Source organism: Papio anubis, chromosome 3, assembly GCF_008728515.1.
Source record: "Papio anubis isolate 15944 chromosome 3, Panubis1.0, whole genome shotgun sequence".
NCBI classification, from domain to species: Eukaryota; Metazoa; Chordata; class Mammalia; order Primates; family Cercopithecidae; genus Papio; species Papio anubis.
The window spans coordinates 4,532,971-4,552,568 of NC_044978.1; the positions used below are offsets into that span (position 1 = coordinate 4,532,971).

Below are 19,598 nucleotides of genomic sequence, written 5' to 3' on the forward strand. Positions count from 1 at the left end.
CATTTCTTGAGACATATCCCTGTTGTTAATCAATGCATTACTATATAGGCATTACCAATAAATCATATAGCAAAGATATTTTAAGTAAATATACTAATCAGAATTTGACTGTGGTCAAGCATGGTTGCTCCCACCTGTAATCTCAGCACTTTGGGAGGCCTAAGCGGGAGGATCACTTGAACCCAGGAGTTCAAGACTTGCCTGGGCAACATAGTAAGACCCCCACCCCTATTTAAAAAAAAAAGAATTTGAATACACACACACACACGTACGTAATATATAAACATACACACTATGGATATTATATAGCTATTATACACACACGTATGTAATATGTAAACATACATACTATGGATATTATATAGCTATTACACACACACGTAATATATAAACATACACACTATGGATATTATATAGCTATTACACACACACACGCATACTTTCATTAATGTACATATTATTGGCCTAGATAACTCAAAAGCTATCCCAAATGAATGCTTCCCTGTGGAGAGCATAAGAACTGGTTTTCTGTGTCAAAACATACAACATAATGGACCGTGTATCTGGCAATATGTCATATTAAAAATGTAAGTTTATCCTGTGTGGCCAAATACTTTGAGAGACATAACAACAAAATTTTGAAAATACTTCAAATCCCGTATGTTCAACAGTAAACAAGGTCTGCATAGGTGTCATACAAATTATTTTCACATTAGTATGTAGCACATTAGTTTGCACACTTATTGAATTAGTAAAATCAACTGTACAAGTCTACCTTTTGTTGTGAGAATTTCTGCAAGCATTATACGTAAGCTGAGAGACTGCACATCCTTTGAGGGGAGGAGACAAAACACCAGAACCCGAGAACACGTCTGTAGAAATCTTACTTCATCATCTGAGTTCCTCAAGCATGCGTGCAACACAAAAGGCCTCGGCTGCTCCTCATGTCTAAACAAAGAGAGTGAAAAAGAAGGAGAGAAATTTCTAGAAACAATTATGTACTAGTAGGTAAAAAATATTTCAAATGGGAAACGCATTGGTTATAGTAACTCTGCCATCTCCTCAACAATCAAATTTCCTCAACCATCAACTAACCTGGAAAACTTTTGCTAGAATACATGCAAACACATGGCCTTTCTGGATTTCAAATGAAATCATAACGACTAGCTTCAGTAGCATCAAAGGGTACATAGATAATTCCAAAATCATAGCAACAATCTAAAAAGGTACGAGTATTTATTTAGGTAATTTTTAAGTCTTCTAGATGTTTTCTTAAGTGTGACCTCCAGCTTCATTTTTCAAAAAAACCTAACAAAGCATAAACCAAGATCGCCAGCCTACTTTCTGACTGGGAGATCACAGGATAAAAAGCTTACTGGTATTTCTAGTGAGCCAGAGGGTCTATAAACTCCACATTATCTAACTTGTTGGCAAATTGCTTTCTGTGAGGCTCCCAAGTATTTTTCAGCCAGTCTTGACAACTTTGGTTGTGCACCTCCCTGTCAGTACTGACTCCATCCCAGGACCATTAATTTGGAAGATCTGAGTGAAGAGGACTGGAAAACAGAACTTTCTATACTTCCCTTCCCAAAGTATCTTGATAGTGATTCAGGAAAGCCTGTGATGCTGCTTTTTCTAATGTCTTCTAGATAAGGAGACAAAGTCTAAGAGATTCTTACAGTAACTAGTAGGTAACACTGAGGAAAAACATGAAACAGAGGGAGAGAAACATACCAGGTACTGCACAGGAAATGAAGGTAGTGCATATTAGTGCCTTTATGACTCGTGCCTCTCAGGTGTTAACTGAAATTTAGTTTTGCACTGGAGACTGAAGACTAGTTTCTAGAGCGTATCTCGCTAGAAAAGAAAGGTTTCCTCTGTCTTGTACGACCTGGAGGAATTCTATCCTAACGTGTAAAGCCAACGACATGAAAAGAAATTTTTAGAAGAAGCCTTTTGCATATACTGATATGCTGACTTTTTAAAAAAGGCATCTTCAATTATTTTAAACTCTAGCTTTGCTGCCAGCTAGGTTGATATTTTATTATAGTAAGGTTAAGATGCTACTCCTTTATCATGTCAAGCACTTTTAAAGGTAATTCTTTTTTAAAATATCTATTTAGTTAATAAGCACTGGAGGAAGTTGGGGAAAAAAATCCACTTTTACTAGAGAAGCTTATTTAAATAATATCAAAATCCCTCTCAAAGAGCACACAGTGCCTTCTATGTATCAGTGGAAGGCAGACAACAAAGGAGCCTGGTGCTCAGACTGCCACAAGTTCCTCTCCCTCCTACAGCTAAGTTAGGGAAAATCCTTCTGACTGAGCCAAAGGCCAGAGGGCTGGCCAGAACAGCTTGATCTACGGTAAAAGGAAAGGCAGATCTCTCCCTGGAATCCCTCCACTAACTCCGAGCAGGATATTCCTAAGACGTGCTCTAGAAAGCGGACATCAAGTATTGCTTCAAAGCCAAGAAAGCATCATGAGGGGTGAGGCTGCTTCTGTGGCAGGAGACATCTACTAGCCTTCTGGTGGGTTGTAGCCATCAGTCTTTGCAGCATCCTTATTGTGTTTCGTGTGGATCAATCATTTGTTTGTGTAATTCCTACTACTTACCTCTGGGTTCTCATTCCTTGAGTAAGCAAAAGGACTTTAATATTTATTAAAAAGTTTCAAATGTACAATGACTTAATCCTCCTACCTACACCAAAAAGTAGACATCATCACTTGTATTCTATAGATGAGAAAATTAAGATCTGAATGATTATGTGAACAGTCAACATCACAGAGGTAATAAGCGGTAGAAATAACCCTCTCAAGTCCTGCTCTGTTTCAATCTCAAGTCCCAACTCTACATTACACCACAATCAGAAATTACAAAGATAAAAAAGAACATTTCAGAGATAAAGAAGGAAAACATGAAAAAAAAAACACTCTTTTTTTCCCTCAAACTGCATGCCAGTACCTGACCAGCAAAGAAGAAAACTATGAAATTAAAGATGCTATTGAAATAATAGTATAAAAGCAATCATTTTTAGATTTTCCCAAAACATGCTGGAGCAAGACAGATGGGACAAAGGAAGAGGAAGCAGAGGCAAGAATTAAATGTGATCTAGATTGGCTTAAAGCGGCAATAGAATGATGTTCTAGAAATAAATACAGGCTGACCGGAAAGCTGCCTTTAGGAACAATTGCCCACCAGTCAACAAAACGATGTGTTGTTTTATTAAGGCAATTTATTATTGTTTGTCTGATAGTGGCCAATTCAATTGGGTGCTACCCAGGCTACCAAAGTCATTCTGCAGCCAATAGACATCTGCACACTACTGGAGATTTCTAGGACAAGAGCACTGTGGACCTGGGGCAGGCAGATACAGCTATTTGCCATTAAACCTGGACTCACTGTCTGCCGGTCTGATTGTATGGTTTGTATAAGATGCTACACGGACAATATTAGTTCTCCAGGACACAATCATCTATATGAAAAATGCCAGTGACCTACTGGTACTTTTTCAAATATCCATAATCCATGAGAAATGTGGTAGAATTTTTTTTTCTTTATTTTGTTCTTTATTCTTTATCATCAACTAGAGCTTCTAGGCATAGCCCAGATGCCAGTGAAATAAATCTACCCTTGGCATAAGAAAACTAGAAGCCCAAAGAGAAGGAGCTTCTAATATTAAATCACTTTCTGTTTCTATTATTCTGATGCTTTATCCAATATATTTATATTATCCACAAAAGCAGTAATCTCAAAAGCTAGTAAACGTCTGGATGAAAAATATATTCTCATGTTGAAATTAGATAATCATAAAACCACTGAATTTTTCTAACCACTTGCTCTTCTCCCAAATCTAAACCCATCAGTTTTCTAACTGGAATAAACATTGATTTAAAATACTGTCCTCAAGTCGGCACAGTAGCTCACTGTAATCCCAGTACCTTGGCAGGCTGAGGCAGGTGGATCACTTGAGGTCAGAAGTTCAAGACCAGACTGGCCAACATGGTGAAACCCTATCTCTACTAAAAATACAAAATGTAGCTGGGTGTGGTAGCACATGCCTATAATGCCAGCCACTCGGGGGGCTAAGGCACAAGAATTCTTGAACTCGAGAGGCAGACGTTGCAGTGAGCCGAGATCACACCACTGCACTTTAGCCTGGGCAAAGAGTGAGACTGTCTGAAAGAAAAAAAATAAAATAAAAAATAATACATATATATGGAGAGAGAGATAGAATACTGTCCTCTATTGGACCATCATTTACATACTTTCAAATGAGCTTTCACTGAATTCAAACAAGTCTTTCACAGTATTTGTCAAGAGGGACTATGGAACACTTGAAATAATGGATACCACAGCAAATTAGCAGATGCTTGCAGAGGTTGGTGAACACTTCGAAAGCAGAGGCTGAAGCTTTTGAGACTCTAGGAGGTAACCCAAGAGCCCTATTTCTCTCACTTTCCTTACTGATTCACACCCCTCCCCGCTTACTGGAAGTTACTTTCTCTATAAGCAGCAGTTTTCAAACAGAGGTCCAGAGACTCCTGGGTGTCCCCAAGATCCTTGCAGGGGATCTGGGATGTTAAAACTGTAGTAATATAAAAAGGTCATTTGTCTTTTTCATTCTCATTCTTCCAAGCATAGTAGTTTCCACAGGCTACATGATGTGAGATGACATCATCATTCTTATGGCTAAGGAAAAGTGTACCATGTACTCTTGCACTTTAAAAATTCCTAGTTTTTAAATATCAAATATGGTAAATATCAATAGATACGATGAGTTGTGAAATGGTAAATGTTGGCTCTCCTGAGAAAAAAAATGCTCTGATTTGGATCATTTGCCCATTCCATGGTGTAAATACCCTCACCACGGCCCATTTCAAGCTACCAATCTGGTATAACTGAACCAAAAGTTGGGAAGACCTGTGCACAGTTCACTCCTGCATGCCCGTACAAGCCAGTTCCAGCACGCCACTAGATAGAACCCACAGAAATGAGCTCCTTGAGGTTCTCAGAAACTTTTAAGAATGTAGAGAAATCCTGGGAACAAAAAGTCTGAGAATCACTGCTTTACAGTAACGGTTTTCAAACCATAGTTTGTGACTTTTAAGTAAGAAAATAAAATTGAGTTGGTCTTAAACATTAATTTTTTAAAATGTTAAAAAAAAGTGTCAAAGTTATTAGAGGTAATAAAAGTACTGTTTTATGAAACTGGGTCATAATATCAAGTGAATTTCTCACAGTGGGTCATAGTTTTAAAAAAAAGTTCGCAAAACACAGGGGTGGCAAGCTGGAAAACAGTGGGCATGTCACGGCTCTGTGGATTTTGGCCTCATAAATCTGAGGGAAGGAAGAAGAGTCACAGGAAGGGGCAAGACAGCTGGGAATGGAGACCTGCTGCACAGCCGCATTCAGCAGCAAGGTCGCCTACAGGAACAGCATCACAGGGCAGAAGGGTGACGTCATCTAAATACTTTACCTCTTCCCTGAAGGCGAGAATAGGCCACATTAACTATTCCCATTCCTGTTCCAACCGTGTCCATATCCACACAGGCAGAAGGCTACTCATTTCAGTTGGACAGCTTTTTATGTACAATTGTTAGGTACATAACAATACAAAGGGCTAACAAGCCTAAATATTAGCTACTTTCATAATGAAATTTCTCTAATCAAAGCCTACAAGCTCCAATATGTACAACTGTTATGTGACAATACAAAGGGCTAATAAGCCTAAATATTAGCTACTTTCATAATGAAATTTCTCTAGTTAAAGCCCAGAAGCTCCAATATTAAGTACCTTTGAAAATCAGTTTTCAGGATATTGTGATGCAACAGAGTTCAACACAGGACTCACAAAAAGAAACATGAACCATATTTAAATTTGTCTAAATACTGTAAACTCATTCACTGTGCTCATGCTAGAAAACACTATATTTAAATTTTTTATGTCTAGGTACTCATAATACTATAAGATCATCACAGTGCTGGCTCAGTAAAATTCATTTTACTGTTTATTTATAGAATTAATTGTATTTATAAGTGGTTTTCCAGCAGAAAGTGAAAAACAAAACTACTCTATCAGAACACAATAATTATTCCCCCTTAATAAATCTACATTTTCAAGCAAGTGCCAGCAATAGGCAGAATAGTCTAGAGTTTTATCTTGACTTTGACCCCTTACTCAATTAAAAAAAAAAAATGTAATGCAAAAAAAGGGGGTAAGTTGCTTATAACAGTTACCTGGCATTAGCAGCTTTCAGGTCACAGAAATGAGTGAGTAAAGTCCTCACAACATCATTGCAGACAACTTTAACCACATCCACGTGACTCAGTCTGTGGTGCAGCTGTCTGGCAATTTCCCAAAAGTCTTCCAAGAGCAGATGGTAAAGTTGTCCCTCATCTCTGCTGAGGTTTCCATACCAGGACAGAATGTAATCTCTATAACTGTAGTCGAACACTACCAGGAATAAACAGAGCAATGAGTAAAACAAATGAAAGAAGCAAACACCAAGACCGCATTTCTACTGGAAACTGGCCACCTAACTATTAATATTCACTGTTTAAAATTAAAGAGAGGAGAAAACAGAACTCATGAGAATTCCTAAGTCTTTTAAAATGGAAGATTCTCATCTAACTAGAATGTTTAGGTATGGTGACCACGTCCTAAATTTTCCTACAGAGCCCCATTTTAAAATATTCCATCTTGGTGCCAAACTACCTAAATGTATTAAAAAATCGGAGCAATACACTTATGAAGTGCACCCATTATCAATCTATGGCCTCTCCGCTCCGAATTCAGCCTTTTTGTCCCGCTCTATGATCCTGGAGCTGGGCCCTGCAAACACCATCAGTTTCTTTGCCCACTGGCATAACGTTAAGTCTATCAGTAGCACATGCTGGAGGGCAACTGGAGGAGGAAGGGGCTGCTCTCCCCAGTTCCTGTGTGTTCTTCTCTGTTCCTGCCACATTTAGCAGCACGCATGGCACCCGAGGGTGTTTACCCCAATAGCGAGTTCCAGTGCCATCCACAGGGCAGTTTCCGAGAGAATTCTGCTGGCATTCTATAGGTGGCTCCCCCTCGCCTGTGGTATCTGCTCAACCTTCTTCACCATCAAGTGGGCCAAGGTTGTGCCTTCTCCAAGGCCTGGATCTCAATTCCAAGGTAAAGAAGGAAACTTCCTCCAAATTTATTCTGCCCTAAGGTGCTCTGCCTCAGCCCTAGCGGGAATGGCTGCTCCCAATATCTGCTCTTTCTATATTCTTTAGTGTCTCTTTACTCCTTAGTACTTAATCCCATGTTGTACATTAATAATTCTTTATATTTAACTCTCCCTGTTCAATTACATTGTGCTTTCTGTCTCGTAACAAAACCTCAACTAACATAGGAAGAATCCCATAAACTAGTCTTGGATATCACACTAGGCTCAGCCTCTGTGGCCAATCGCCTTCTTTGGAAGATTTCTAGTGCCTATGTTCTTAATTCTGTGCTTCGGAATTAGGAAAGCCTAGCCATAGACCAGTGCTATCTAATATGAATATGAGAGCCACATATGTAAGTTTTAAGTTTTCTAGAAGACACATTAAAAAAGTAAAAAGATACCACAACAAGAAGCTCATAAAAAATAAGATAAACAATAAAAAAGTATAAAGAAACAGGTAAAATTCACTTTAATAATATATTCATTTAACAAAATATATTCATTTAACAAAATATATTCATTTAACAAAATATATTCACAATATTATTTCAACATGTAATCAATATTTAAAACCTTTTTTAAAATAAAATACTTTGCTTTTTTTCATACCAAGCTCTGTAATCTGGTATATATTTTATTCTTTCAGCAATCTCAATTTGAACCAGCCACATTTGGGGTGCTCTACTGTGTTGGACAGCACTATTTCTAAAGCCTATATAGAAAGAAGCTGAAGCCAGCGTGATGTCTGCAAGAAGCTACGTCTTTTCAAAAATAAAATATTGGTGGGCTTGGTGGTGACTCCCCACAGGGCCCCAAGAGAGAAAAACATTTAGCTACACAATCCTGCTCCACCTCAAGGGTACCGAGGTCATTTTTTATCACTTGTTTCTCAGAGTTTTTTTTTTTTTAACTTTTCAAACTCTATTTGATTGGGCTTAATTACAGATGTGACTATACATCATTTCAGATAAATAATTTATCCTCCTGCTTTTCTTTGCTTGTCTGCACGCTACTTTATCCCCGGGAATCCTACACGAACCAGATCTACTTCACAATTCCCTATGAACAACTAACCTATAATTGTCAAACAAGTTTTTAGCTTAGAATTTGGGGTTCATTTTATGCATCTTGGCCACTACACGCCAATTTAGAAGCTTAAGAATAATAAATTGGCTGGGAGCAGTGGCTCACGGCTGTAATCCCAGAACTTTGGAAGCCCAAGGTGGGAGGAACACTTGAGCCCAGGAGCTTGAGACCAGCCTGGGCAACATGGCAAAACCCCATCTCTACAAAAAATACAAAAATTCGCCGGATGTGGTGGCGCACGCCTATATTCCCAGCTACCTGGGGCTCAGGCGGGAGGATCATTTGAGCCTGGGAGGTGGAGGCTGCAGTGAGTCAAGACAGCGCCACTACATTCCAGCCCGGGTGAGCGAGCAAAACCCTGACTCAAAGAAAGAAAAAAAAAAAAGAAAAAAGAAAGAAATTTAGGTGAGCTTCTGGGGGGAGGGATTGTATGGTGGGGAGAGGGAGTCAATTTTCTTAGAAAACTGAATCACAATGGAATCACATATTTGCAAGTGCCTGCAGGTCAAAGGAAGCACAATTTTTGTACTAATATTCTATGATGGCTTTTTCCATGGCTGAATATCAACCATGGACGTACATTCAAGGTTTTTTCACATTTCCAGTATTCTTGCGATTCAGCTTTATAATAATTTATAAAACAGCATTTTAAATCCCATAACTCAAAAATATGCCACAGCATTAAGATTTTTGTTCACAAACAATGATACAAAGGTTTAGATAAATTTTCAGAGTGATTCCAGTGGCCTCAGTTGTAGGGATAAGATAACTGTGCCTTCCAGCTGAGAACAATTAATTGCCAAAGACAGAAAAAAAGATACTACCTCGATCTTTTACTACTCAGCAAATACAATTTATAGAGGGCTTCTAGTATGTAAGGTGGAATCAATATCCGTATCACTAAGCACTGGACACAAAAGGGAAGGTAAAACAAAAGCAAAACCAGAAAACAAGGCATCTGAAACTCAGTCATTTTCTGCTCATTTTCAGATATTAATTTGAATATATGGCTGTTATGTTTTCTAGATCTTGCAAAAGGTAGCTACATCTCATCCCTAAATTGTATGATTCCATTAAGGAAAAACAGCGGAAATGGTTTCTGACCCAGATGAAACTGCAAAAACAGGAATGGGTTCATGCTATCATCTCATTTATTGGCAATAAGCATATAGACCGTGGTTCCTACACAGGGAGTGAGTTTCATCCCTTCAGGAAATTGAGGCTCAAAGAAGTGAAGTAACTTGCTCAAAGAGGTGGCAAAGCCAAGTCTCCTACCTGCCAGTCACTCTTTCTACTCAGCACACTGTAGTCCTGCACATAGGTGAACAAGATAGCTGCATGAGTAAAAGACAGGCAAAACCTAAAATAGCATCCTCGTCCACTGGATATCCAGTTTGTTTAAAACACATTTACATGAAAAAATATATGTAAAAGGCTGTACTTTGTAAAACTGCTGTACAAGACACAAAGAACCAACAGGTGAGGCCAGGCGCAGTGGCTCAGGCTTGTAATCCCAGCAACGATGCTTCTCTTCAAACTAAGTATCATAAAACTATACATAACTTAAATATAAAAAGTACAGGCTTGGCGCGGTGGCTCACATCTGTAATCCCAGCACTTCGGGAGGCTGAGGCAGGCAGATCACCTGAGGTCAGGAGTTCCAGACCAGCCTGGCCAACGTGGTGAAACTCTGTCTACTAAAAATACAAAAATTAGCTGTGCATGGTGGTGGGCGCCCGTAATCTCAGGTACTCCACAGGCTGAGCCGGGAGAATCACTTGAACCTGGGAGGCGTAGGTTGCAGTGAGCCAAGACTGCGCCACTGCACTCCAGCCTGGGTGACAAAGCGAGACTGTCTCAAAAAAAAAAAAAAAAAAAAGAAGAAGAAAACAAAGCCATGATTCTAAATATAAATTATATAACCACATAAACTAATTTACACAAGTACACATATGAACAAAATGAAACATACCCTATGGGTCAATTTAAGGAGACAGAGAAATTCATAACCATAAAATTATTTCATGGCTTTTATTAAGAAATAAACATTCAAGATCAAGATGCCAACTAAAGAAAAAAAAAGAAATACACAGAAACAATATAATTAATCACAATGAGAAATGAAAGAACACTTATCCCCACTGCCAGGCAAAAAAATCTTCCTTCTAAAGCCATGATAACACCCAACACAAATTCAGGTGCTATTGTCATTCAAGTATATCTAGTTTTAGAACTGCTCTCAAAGAAATGAGTTGGTAAAAAGGAGGCCACTGGAGATTATAAAGAATGATGTAACATGATGGAAACTTTAGTTTTAGTTAGGTTAAACTGAAAACAGGATTTAGGAAAACAAAGTAGAGAAAAACTATAGATGAGGACACAAGTTAAAAGGCTCCCACGTTAGTCTAGACAACAGGATGTTAGGTAATTGCTACCCACAAATTTTCAGAAAAGGAATGAGCTAAGTAAACAGTATAAGAAAGAGAGCTTCAAGAGGGCCATTTTTTCTACCCTTGCCTTTTCCCCTGAGCAATTCAGAAATACAATTCAGAGATACATGTCCTGCCCATGAGGTAGAGCCCCATGGGTCATAAAAGTCCAGGGCGTGGGTCTCTTAGAACAAAGAGACAGTCCTCATTCAACCAGAAACTTGTCTGACAATGACAATGATAAACAACAACAACAATTCTATTGTTCATTTAGATGGTGTTTTATGGTTTGTAAAGTTTTAAAACGCAATGGAAAGTCATCTTCTGGAAAGATTTGGGGTTATTAGTTTATGTGATTGATAGAGCTATTTACTTATCCAAAAAAAAAAGTACACATATTTCATGTCACTGGGAGAAGAGCACGAACTAGAACTTGATGAGTTGAGCTTTCTAAAGGGTGGGAGAAGTCACGCGAGCCTGGCTTCCTCCGTGCCACCATCTAATTCCGAGACAGCCAGACACCTGGAACAGCCATACGGCGGGCCTTGGAAAAAAGACTACCACATAAGGTTTGCCTTATCCAGGACCTGTTCCAAAGCTGTTAAAAGTTCTATACACAAGTTCTGTTCTCCATAAAACTTCTGTTATACTTTGACAATGACCTTGCAGTATCTTCTGCTGTCATGATTGTTTTCAAGTTATGATCCTGTGTATAACCATTACTATAGGCATATTTACCACTGAAACTCAGAAAAGCATTAAGAGCCAATCAAAACTAGCTGAAGTGTACTCACCTTGAAAAGTATATGTGGGCTGGGCATGGTGGCTCACGCCTGTAATCCCAGTACTTTGGGAGGCCAAGGCGGGTGGATCACCTGAGGTCAGGAGTTCAAGACCAGCCTGGCCAACATGGTGAAACCCCGTCTCTACTAAAAATACAAAAGTTAGCCGAGCTTGGTAGCTCATCCCTGTAGTCCCAAGCTACTTGGGAGGCTGAGGCACGAGAATCACTTGAACCCGGGAGGCGGAGGTTACAGTGAGCTGAGATCATGCCACTGCACTCCAGCCTGGGCAACAGAGTGAGACTTGGTCTCCAAAAAAAAAAAAAAAAGTCTGTAACATTAATTGCAAAAAATGAGGGTCATGGCCTTTAATTCTAAGATATTCAGACAGTGAGTTTTTTTTGTATGTGGCGTTTGGGTTTTTGTTTTTCAGAGTATTTTGTGTGGCAGACAGTGTCTTTTATAAGACAGTCTGAGGTCAGCATCCCCAAGGTCTTGAAAAAGATACAATCTCATGAAGAATTATATTTTCAATTCAAGAACTTTCAATTTAACATTCAACACACCACTGAACAAATAACATATACTCAATAATTATACAATTAAATTATCTGGTCCACACTGGAGATAGTTCAAGGTAGGCTAGTGAAAATTAGGCAATAGAGCTGTTGAGATTTAATAGTAAGTCAAAAAGATTTTTAGAAGTCTTTTTTTTTCTATTTTCTGTCAGTTTTCTGATAAATGTAGCTTTTGGAGAAATTTCTGAAGTTATCTGGTACAGAAGGGTAACTGTTCTGACTTCTCAAGAGTTCATTCATATTAGATCTGAAGCCCTAAAATATAGTTTTACATTTTAAACTGGCTAGCAAAACAGAGCAGTCATATGCTTCGATCACTTTCCTCAAGTGTGCCATTTCACTCACAGCATTTGTAGCTTTCGTATTTCTTATGGTTCCATAGAAACCTGGAGTATATTATTTTGCTCTGCATTTTTGACTATTACTTCTTTCTTCTTTGTAATTCAATCTGTAAAGACTTAAATCCTAACATACTGAGCTACAACACAAGCACAAATTTAGTCATAATATCTACTCACAAACATGTAGAACATGTATACCTGCAGACACATATGCATGCCTTATATGGTACTTAACTCTTTAAATGTTTTTAAATTACACACTCTAAAAACAATAAAATAGATACATAAAGATAAAATAGTACCATAATGTTCTCTAGTTTAAATTAGCTTCCAAGGAGGAGATTTTTAGATAAATATTTCATAAGCATTTAATATAACTGAACTCAAATTACTTCAGCCTTAACAAGTATATTATTTAATGTTTTGCAAATGTACGAGACCCTCAATTTGATTAATATTAAATCTATTATAGCTAGTTAATAACATTCTGAATTCCAATTAAATATATTGGTGTCGGGTTTAGAAATGTAAATCAAACCACTCCCGAGATACAAATTATAACCACTAAAGATTTTCTACATGCTGATGAAACCTCTTAGCCTTCTCAACATACATTTCTAGATTCTAATTCTCCATAAAATTAACTGGTCAAATTTTTCTTGGAAGGTGATTCTAGTTTTGTTTGTTGTTGCTGTTGAATAACTACTGCCAAATGCATGAATTTTACTCCCAATAACTAACTTTCTAGCAGCTACTAGCTCTCCTTCTGTTAAGATTATATAATGCGCAACTTCAGCAGCTTTTCCCTGAAAACCGCTTTAAAGCAAAGGACAGGTAAAAAAAAAAAAATTTGAACATTAAGAATGTGGTTTAAAAACAAATGGCGAAGTATAATAAACTAAAACGCTTACCCAAAGGTTTTGGAAAACATTTTCCTTTCAGAAGAAACCAACGAATACAAATTAGCTTGAGGATAATGTTTTTGCCAACTAAGCCTCAACCCTTATCCTGTCTTTTTTTTTTTCCCCCACAAGTACTTCTGAAACAAACTGGTCTAAAATAAAGGTCACGTCTAAATACAGATAAATCTCTAAGTCTTCAAAAATTAAAGAGACACTCATGTTCATAGCAGCATCATTTACAATAGCCAAAAGGTGGACAGCAACCCAAGCATCCACTGACGAGTGAATGGATAAACAAAATGTGGCACACATATACACACACACACACACACACACACACACGCAATGGAATATCATTCAGCCTGAAAACAGAAGGAAATCCTGTCACATGCTACAACATGGATGAAACTTGAGGACATCAAGTAAAACAAGCCAAACACAAAAAGACAAATACTATATGATTCCACTTAGGTAAGATACTTAGAGTAGCCAAACTCACAGGGACAAAAAGTAGAACAGTGGTTACCGGGGCTGGAGGAAGAGAAAGGGGTTGTCACTTAACAAGTAAAGAGTTTCAGTTTTGCAAGATGAAAACAGTTCTAGAGATTGGTTGCATGATAATGTGGATGTACTTAACACTACTGAACTAAGGCCAGGCGCGGTGGCTCACGCCTATGATCCCAACACTTTGGGAGGCTAAGGCAGGCAGATCACTTGAGGTCAGGAGTTCGAGACCAGCCTAACCAACATGGTGAAACACTATCTCTACTAAAAATACAAAAATTAGCTGGGCATGGTGGTGTGTGCCTATGATGTCAGCTACTTGGGAGGCTGAGGCACAAGAATTGCTTGAACCCAGGAGGCGGAGGTTGCAGTGAGCCGCGATCATGCCACTGCACTTCAGCCTGGGCAACAGAGCAAGACTCCATCTCACACACACACACACACACACACACACACACACACACAACACATTATTGAACTATATACTTAAAATGGTTATAATGATAAATTTTATGTCTATTTTAACACAATTAAAAAATTTTTTAATATTAAGGGCAGAGTTCTAATTCCAGGGGTGGTAGAATAGCTTATATCAGACTAACCTTCCTATAGAAAATAATTTGGAAATCTGGAAAAAATATTAAAAAACTACAGATGTTCCTCACCTTATGATGGAGTTGCATCCTAATAACACCTCCATCCCACTCCACAAAAGTAAAAAAATCATAATCTGAACTATCATAAATCAGGAACCATCTGTACATAAAAGCACTGAGAGCAACCAAACTTAGCAATTAGAAGGGAATCTATTATTGAAAGAAAGGAATGGCACTAGGTAAGATCCATGTTTACACACAGCTTTTCCCTACAGGCAACAGCAGTCTTAGAGGTACAGGCAGTAAACTGGAAGAGAAGGTCTTTTTTTTTTTTTTTTTTTTTTAAATATATCAGGAAACAGATTTAAGAGTTGCCAGGGCTGCTGAAAATAAAGCCAAGAAATAAACGCCATGAAATCTAAGTACAGATTCTCAAACTCATTGCCAACTGTGAACTACACATGTATAATTGTCAACTGTGAACTACACACGTAAAATTGTCAACTGTGAACTACACATGTATAGGGGTAAGACGACAGGAGACCAGTGGAAAGCAACAGCCGGAAGACTCAAAGACCTGAGCAGATACTCCAGCTACTGTCCACCAGGGAGACAGAGTTTGGAGCTAGAATTCCACTAATGGTGTTGGGCTTTTCATTGCAATTGTGGACAGGCCATGAACCAGAGGAGTTAAGTCTATGTCCCCAGACTGAGGGATTCACTTTAGATTAAGGACAAAATCCAAACACACCCATCCTAAGAAAATGTATAAAAAACCAAGTATCTTCAAGGTGATCAACCATTAATTAAACTGTATACTAAAAAACTCTTCAGAGGAAGATAACAGAATCTAGAATGTCTAAAAAGCAGCATCCACATTGTCCAGTATACAATAAAAAACAACTAGACATCAGAAGAAACCCCCAAAAAGTGACATCTAGTCAAGAGAAAAAGCCATTAACAGAAACCAACATCAAGATAGCCCGGATGTTGGAATTAGCATAAAAGAACTTTAAAGCAGCTACTACAAAATATGTTCAAGAAAGTAAAAATAAAAATGTCATAATAATTGACAGATGAGAGAATCTCAGCAGAGAAGCAAAAATTACAGAAACAACAACAAGAAAAAAGAACCAAATGGAAATTCTAGACATGAAAAGCACAAAGTGTGCAATAAAAATTTCACTGGATGCACTTAACTACAGATTGGAGATAAGACAGAAAAAAAAACTGGTGAACTTGAAAAAAAATAATCATCATCCTATCTATCTAAAGAACAGACAGGAAGAAAAGACTGGTAAATTGGACTTTATCAAAATTGAAAACATCCACTCAAAGATAGCATTAAGAAAACAAAAGGCAATTTACAAACTAGGAGATAAATTCTCTCTATCTGTATCTAACAAAAGACATGAATCCAGATATTTTAAAAACTATAAATAAATTTAAGTTTAAAAAAGAAAGACTCGAATAGACACATCACAAATACAAATCTGAAAATTGTCAATAACACATGAAAAGGTGTTTAATATCATAGTCAGTACGGATACATAATTTAAGGCCACAGTAAGATACACCCATCAGAATGGCTAAAAGAGGAACAAAACAACAGCAAATGTTGGTGGTAATATGAAACAACCGGAACTCTCATAAATTGTTCGTGAGAGTCTAAAAAGATACAATCATTTTGGAATACTGTTTGGTAATTTATTATAAAGTTAAACATACAACTATCGTATGGCTCAGCAATTCTACTGCTAGATATTTATCCAAGAGAAATAAAAATGTATGTCCACTGAAATACTTGTTGATAGCAACTATTGACTAACTTTCCAAAACTTAGAAATAACCCAAATGTCCAACAGGAGAAAGGGTAAACATATTGTGATAGCTGGATCAGTGTAATGGAATACCACCCACCCAAAAGTAACAAAGAATAAACTGATACACACAATATGGGTGAATCTCGAAAACATTATGCTGAGTGAAAGAAGCCAGGCATAAAAGAATACACACTGTATGGTTCCATTTCCATAAACTTTTAGAAGAGGCAAAACGAAGTGATACCAAGAAGGGTCGGTGTTGATCAAAGGGGAGCATGAGGCAAATTTTCTAGAATGATGGAAATGTACTCTATTTGAATGAGGTGGTTATACAGTTATGCACATTTATGAAAATTACTGAATTGTATAATTAAGATTTGTACATTTCAAAGTATGTAAATTTTACCTCAATAAAAGCAATTAACAATAAATCCTGCACATTTTTTTTGAGATGCGGTCTCATTGTGTTACCCAGACTGGAGTGCAGTGGTGCAATCCAGGCTCACTGCAAATCTCTGCCTTTTGGGCTCAAGCAGTCCTCCCACTTCAGCCTTCCAAGTAGCTAGGACTGCAGGCATGTGCCAACATTCCTAGTTAATATTTATATTTTTTGTAGAGACTGAGTTTCACCATGTTACCAGGCTGGACTCCTGGGCTCAAGCAATTCACCCACCTCAGTCTCCCGAAATGCTAGGATTACAGGCATGAGCCACCACATCCAGCCAATCCTATACTCTAAAATCGTGATTATGAGATTATGAATAATAGCTAAATTTTAAATCCAGTAAGTTTTATATGTCATTGTACTTTAACTACTAATAGAAATATTTTTAAAAATTTAATTATGTCCCCAAAGGTCTAAAATTATATGAATCCACACAATTTCAAACTGTTTCTGTACTGATATAGTACTCTCATTTTCAGATTTTGATATGGTGATTTTTGTGAACTATGATGAGTAAAACTTATGTATGTACCTATCACTTATTCAGTTCTCTTAACGTCATGTCTAACATCATGTATTCACCTGAAAAACTCATGGCTTGTTTTCTGAAAATTAACTAAAACTGTCACTGTTTTTAGAAATTTGATATTTAAAATCTTTCTTAAACCTTAATTTGATCCTCAAAATATATTATCTTTTAAAATTTTAATATTTAAAAGCACACTTATTTATTCCCACTTTCAGACATAGCCATATTTTACCTTCCACCACCCGGCTTCTGCCTTCTTCAATACAAGCTTCATTGCATGTTCATTCCTCTGAAAGACTACTATCACTTAGTTGGGTTTAACTGGTTTGTCTGTGAGTGAGCCTGAGTCTGTCTATCCCCAAAATGCTGTCTCTAGGTTATAACTAGAAGAAAAAAAAATTCTTAAAACCCATTTTAGAAAAGAGAGAAGAGATTTGTGCTTCATATGATGGAACTAGCTCTACATGGCTGGCTAGTTTCATATGATCTGGAAATTCCTACTCAACAAATATGTAAATCCCTTACATGCAGACAAAACATGGATGTATTTAGTCACCAAATATAAACTCATGAAGAAAAAATTCCTAATGCTACATGCAGACAAGAAGAATAAATTTGCTGGAGATTATTATTTTCCTTTTAGAACATAATGAATTGCTTTACATGGTAATTACATACTCTCATTTAATCCTTACCTTCTTTCAGAGCTTTATCCATATTATGAGAAATTACTACCCTTCTAGACTGAGCTGATTCATGCCAGTTTCCATACACAGGACTCTGAAACAAAAAGAAAAAAATACAAAGCAGATTACTGAATGAATAAATCACATATAAAAACAAAATCAAAGGTATGAAATGCCATCTAAACAAGCATTAAGATAAGGCTTAACGAATAATAGAAGTTTTTCCACAAAAGTAAATAAATGCTTAAGGTTAAAATTTTTTGGAAAAAAAAATTAAGGAAGGATTTTCCCTACCAGATATCAAAACAGTATAGTGACTGTATAGGAATAAATAAATCAACACAATGGTAGAGAGTACACAAACTGATGTAGCTATATATGTGCAAATTAAGAACATAATTTTCTTTAAAAAACTGAAATTAATGATAAAAATCACACACTATTCAGTAAATGATGTTGGAATAATTTGATATTCACATGGGAATAAAAGGTTACGGTCTTACACTTTGCATATAAATAACTCCAAAAAGATTAAGCAGCTAAACATGTTTTAAACTAAAAAAGAATTAAGAGGAAATAAGGGAGCAGCTTTTTATAATCTTGGAATGGAAAAGGCTTCTCTAAAATAAAACACAAAATCCAAATGGTATGAAAGGGGAAAAAAAAACGACAAATCTGACTACCTAAAATACAAAATTCTTGTTTCACAAAAGATGATGCAAACGAAATATAAATGATAGACTAGGAGACAATATCTATAACATGTGTAACAAAGAAATATTATTACATACAGACTCCAAAAATAAGAAAAATAACTCAAAAGAAAACCAAGCAAAGAAGTTGAAAGGAAAATCATAAAAGATAAACAATGACCAATAAATGTATGACAAAAAAATGCAATCCCCTTTTTTATTAGAGGAATGCAAATTAGAGCAACGAGACACCATCAGACTGCCAAGGCAGAGGAAAGGACTCATGTATCTAATGTTGACAAGGACACAGGGAAATGGTTGTTTTCATATATTGTTGGGGGAAATATCTATTTCTACAAGCTTTTAAGAAGGCAACTGAGCCACATATGTCAAAATTTTAAAGGACTTTTTTGAGTCTCACATGTTGCCCAGGCTGGAGTACAGTGGTGCTCATTGCAACCACTCAGCTCACTGCAACCTCCGCCTCCCAGATTCAAGCACTTCTCCTTAGCCTCCAGAGTAGCTGGGACTTCGGGCGCATGACACCACACCCAGCTAATTTTTTATTTCTAGTAGAGATGGGTTTTCGCCATGTTGGCCAGGCTGGTCGGGAACTCCTGACCTCATGTGATCACCTGCCTCGGCCTCCCAAAGTGCTGGGATTATAGGCGTGAGCCACCGCACCCGGCCTAAAGGACTTTCTATTCTGCATTGCCACTCCTAGGACTCTGCCCAACAGAAATATGAAAAAGTATAAGGAATTTTACTGCTATATTAATTATAGGGGCAAAAAAATTGGAAGTAACGCAAGTTTTTATATATATGTCAATAGACAAAGAGTTAAATAAATTATGGTATACCATTAAAAAGGTATATATATACCTTCATGGAAAGTTTTCTATGATGGGAAAATGTCTGCAAGCACAAACACTTTTAAAAGTGGTTTCCTCTAGGCCAGAGGTACAGAATTTTAAGTCTATGTGTGTCTGTATAACAGCAAGTGATG

At 37.2% G+C, this 19,598-nt stretch overlaps 1 protein-coding gene across 2 annotated transcripts in view; it reads right to left on the bottom strand.

The window, feature by feature from the left end:
• Positions 1-19,598, bottom strand: part of SNX25 (sorting nexin 25) — a 143,169-nt gene that overhangs the window by 90,599 nt on the left and 32,972 nt on the right. For both annotated transcript variants that reach the window (XM_021938986.2, XM_003899418.4), the window contains exons 2-4: positions 17,910-17,994; positions 6,241-6,457; positions 776-948 (exon numbers count right to left, since the gene is read on the bottom strand). In XM_021938986.2, the coding sequence (XP_021794678.1) occupies positions 776-948; positions 6,241-6,457; positions 17,910-17,994 (475 nt within the window). The remainder of the gene's footprint in view (positions 1-775; positions 949-6,240; positions 6,458-17,909; positions 17,995-19,598) is intronic.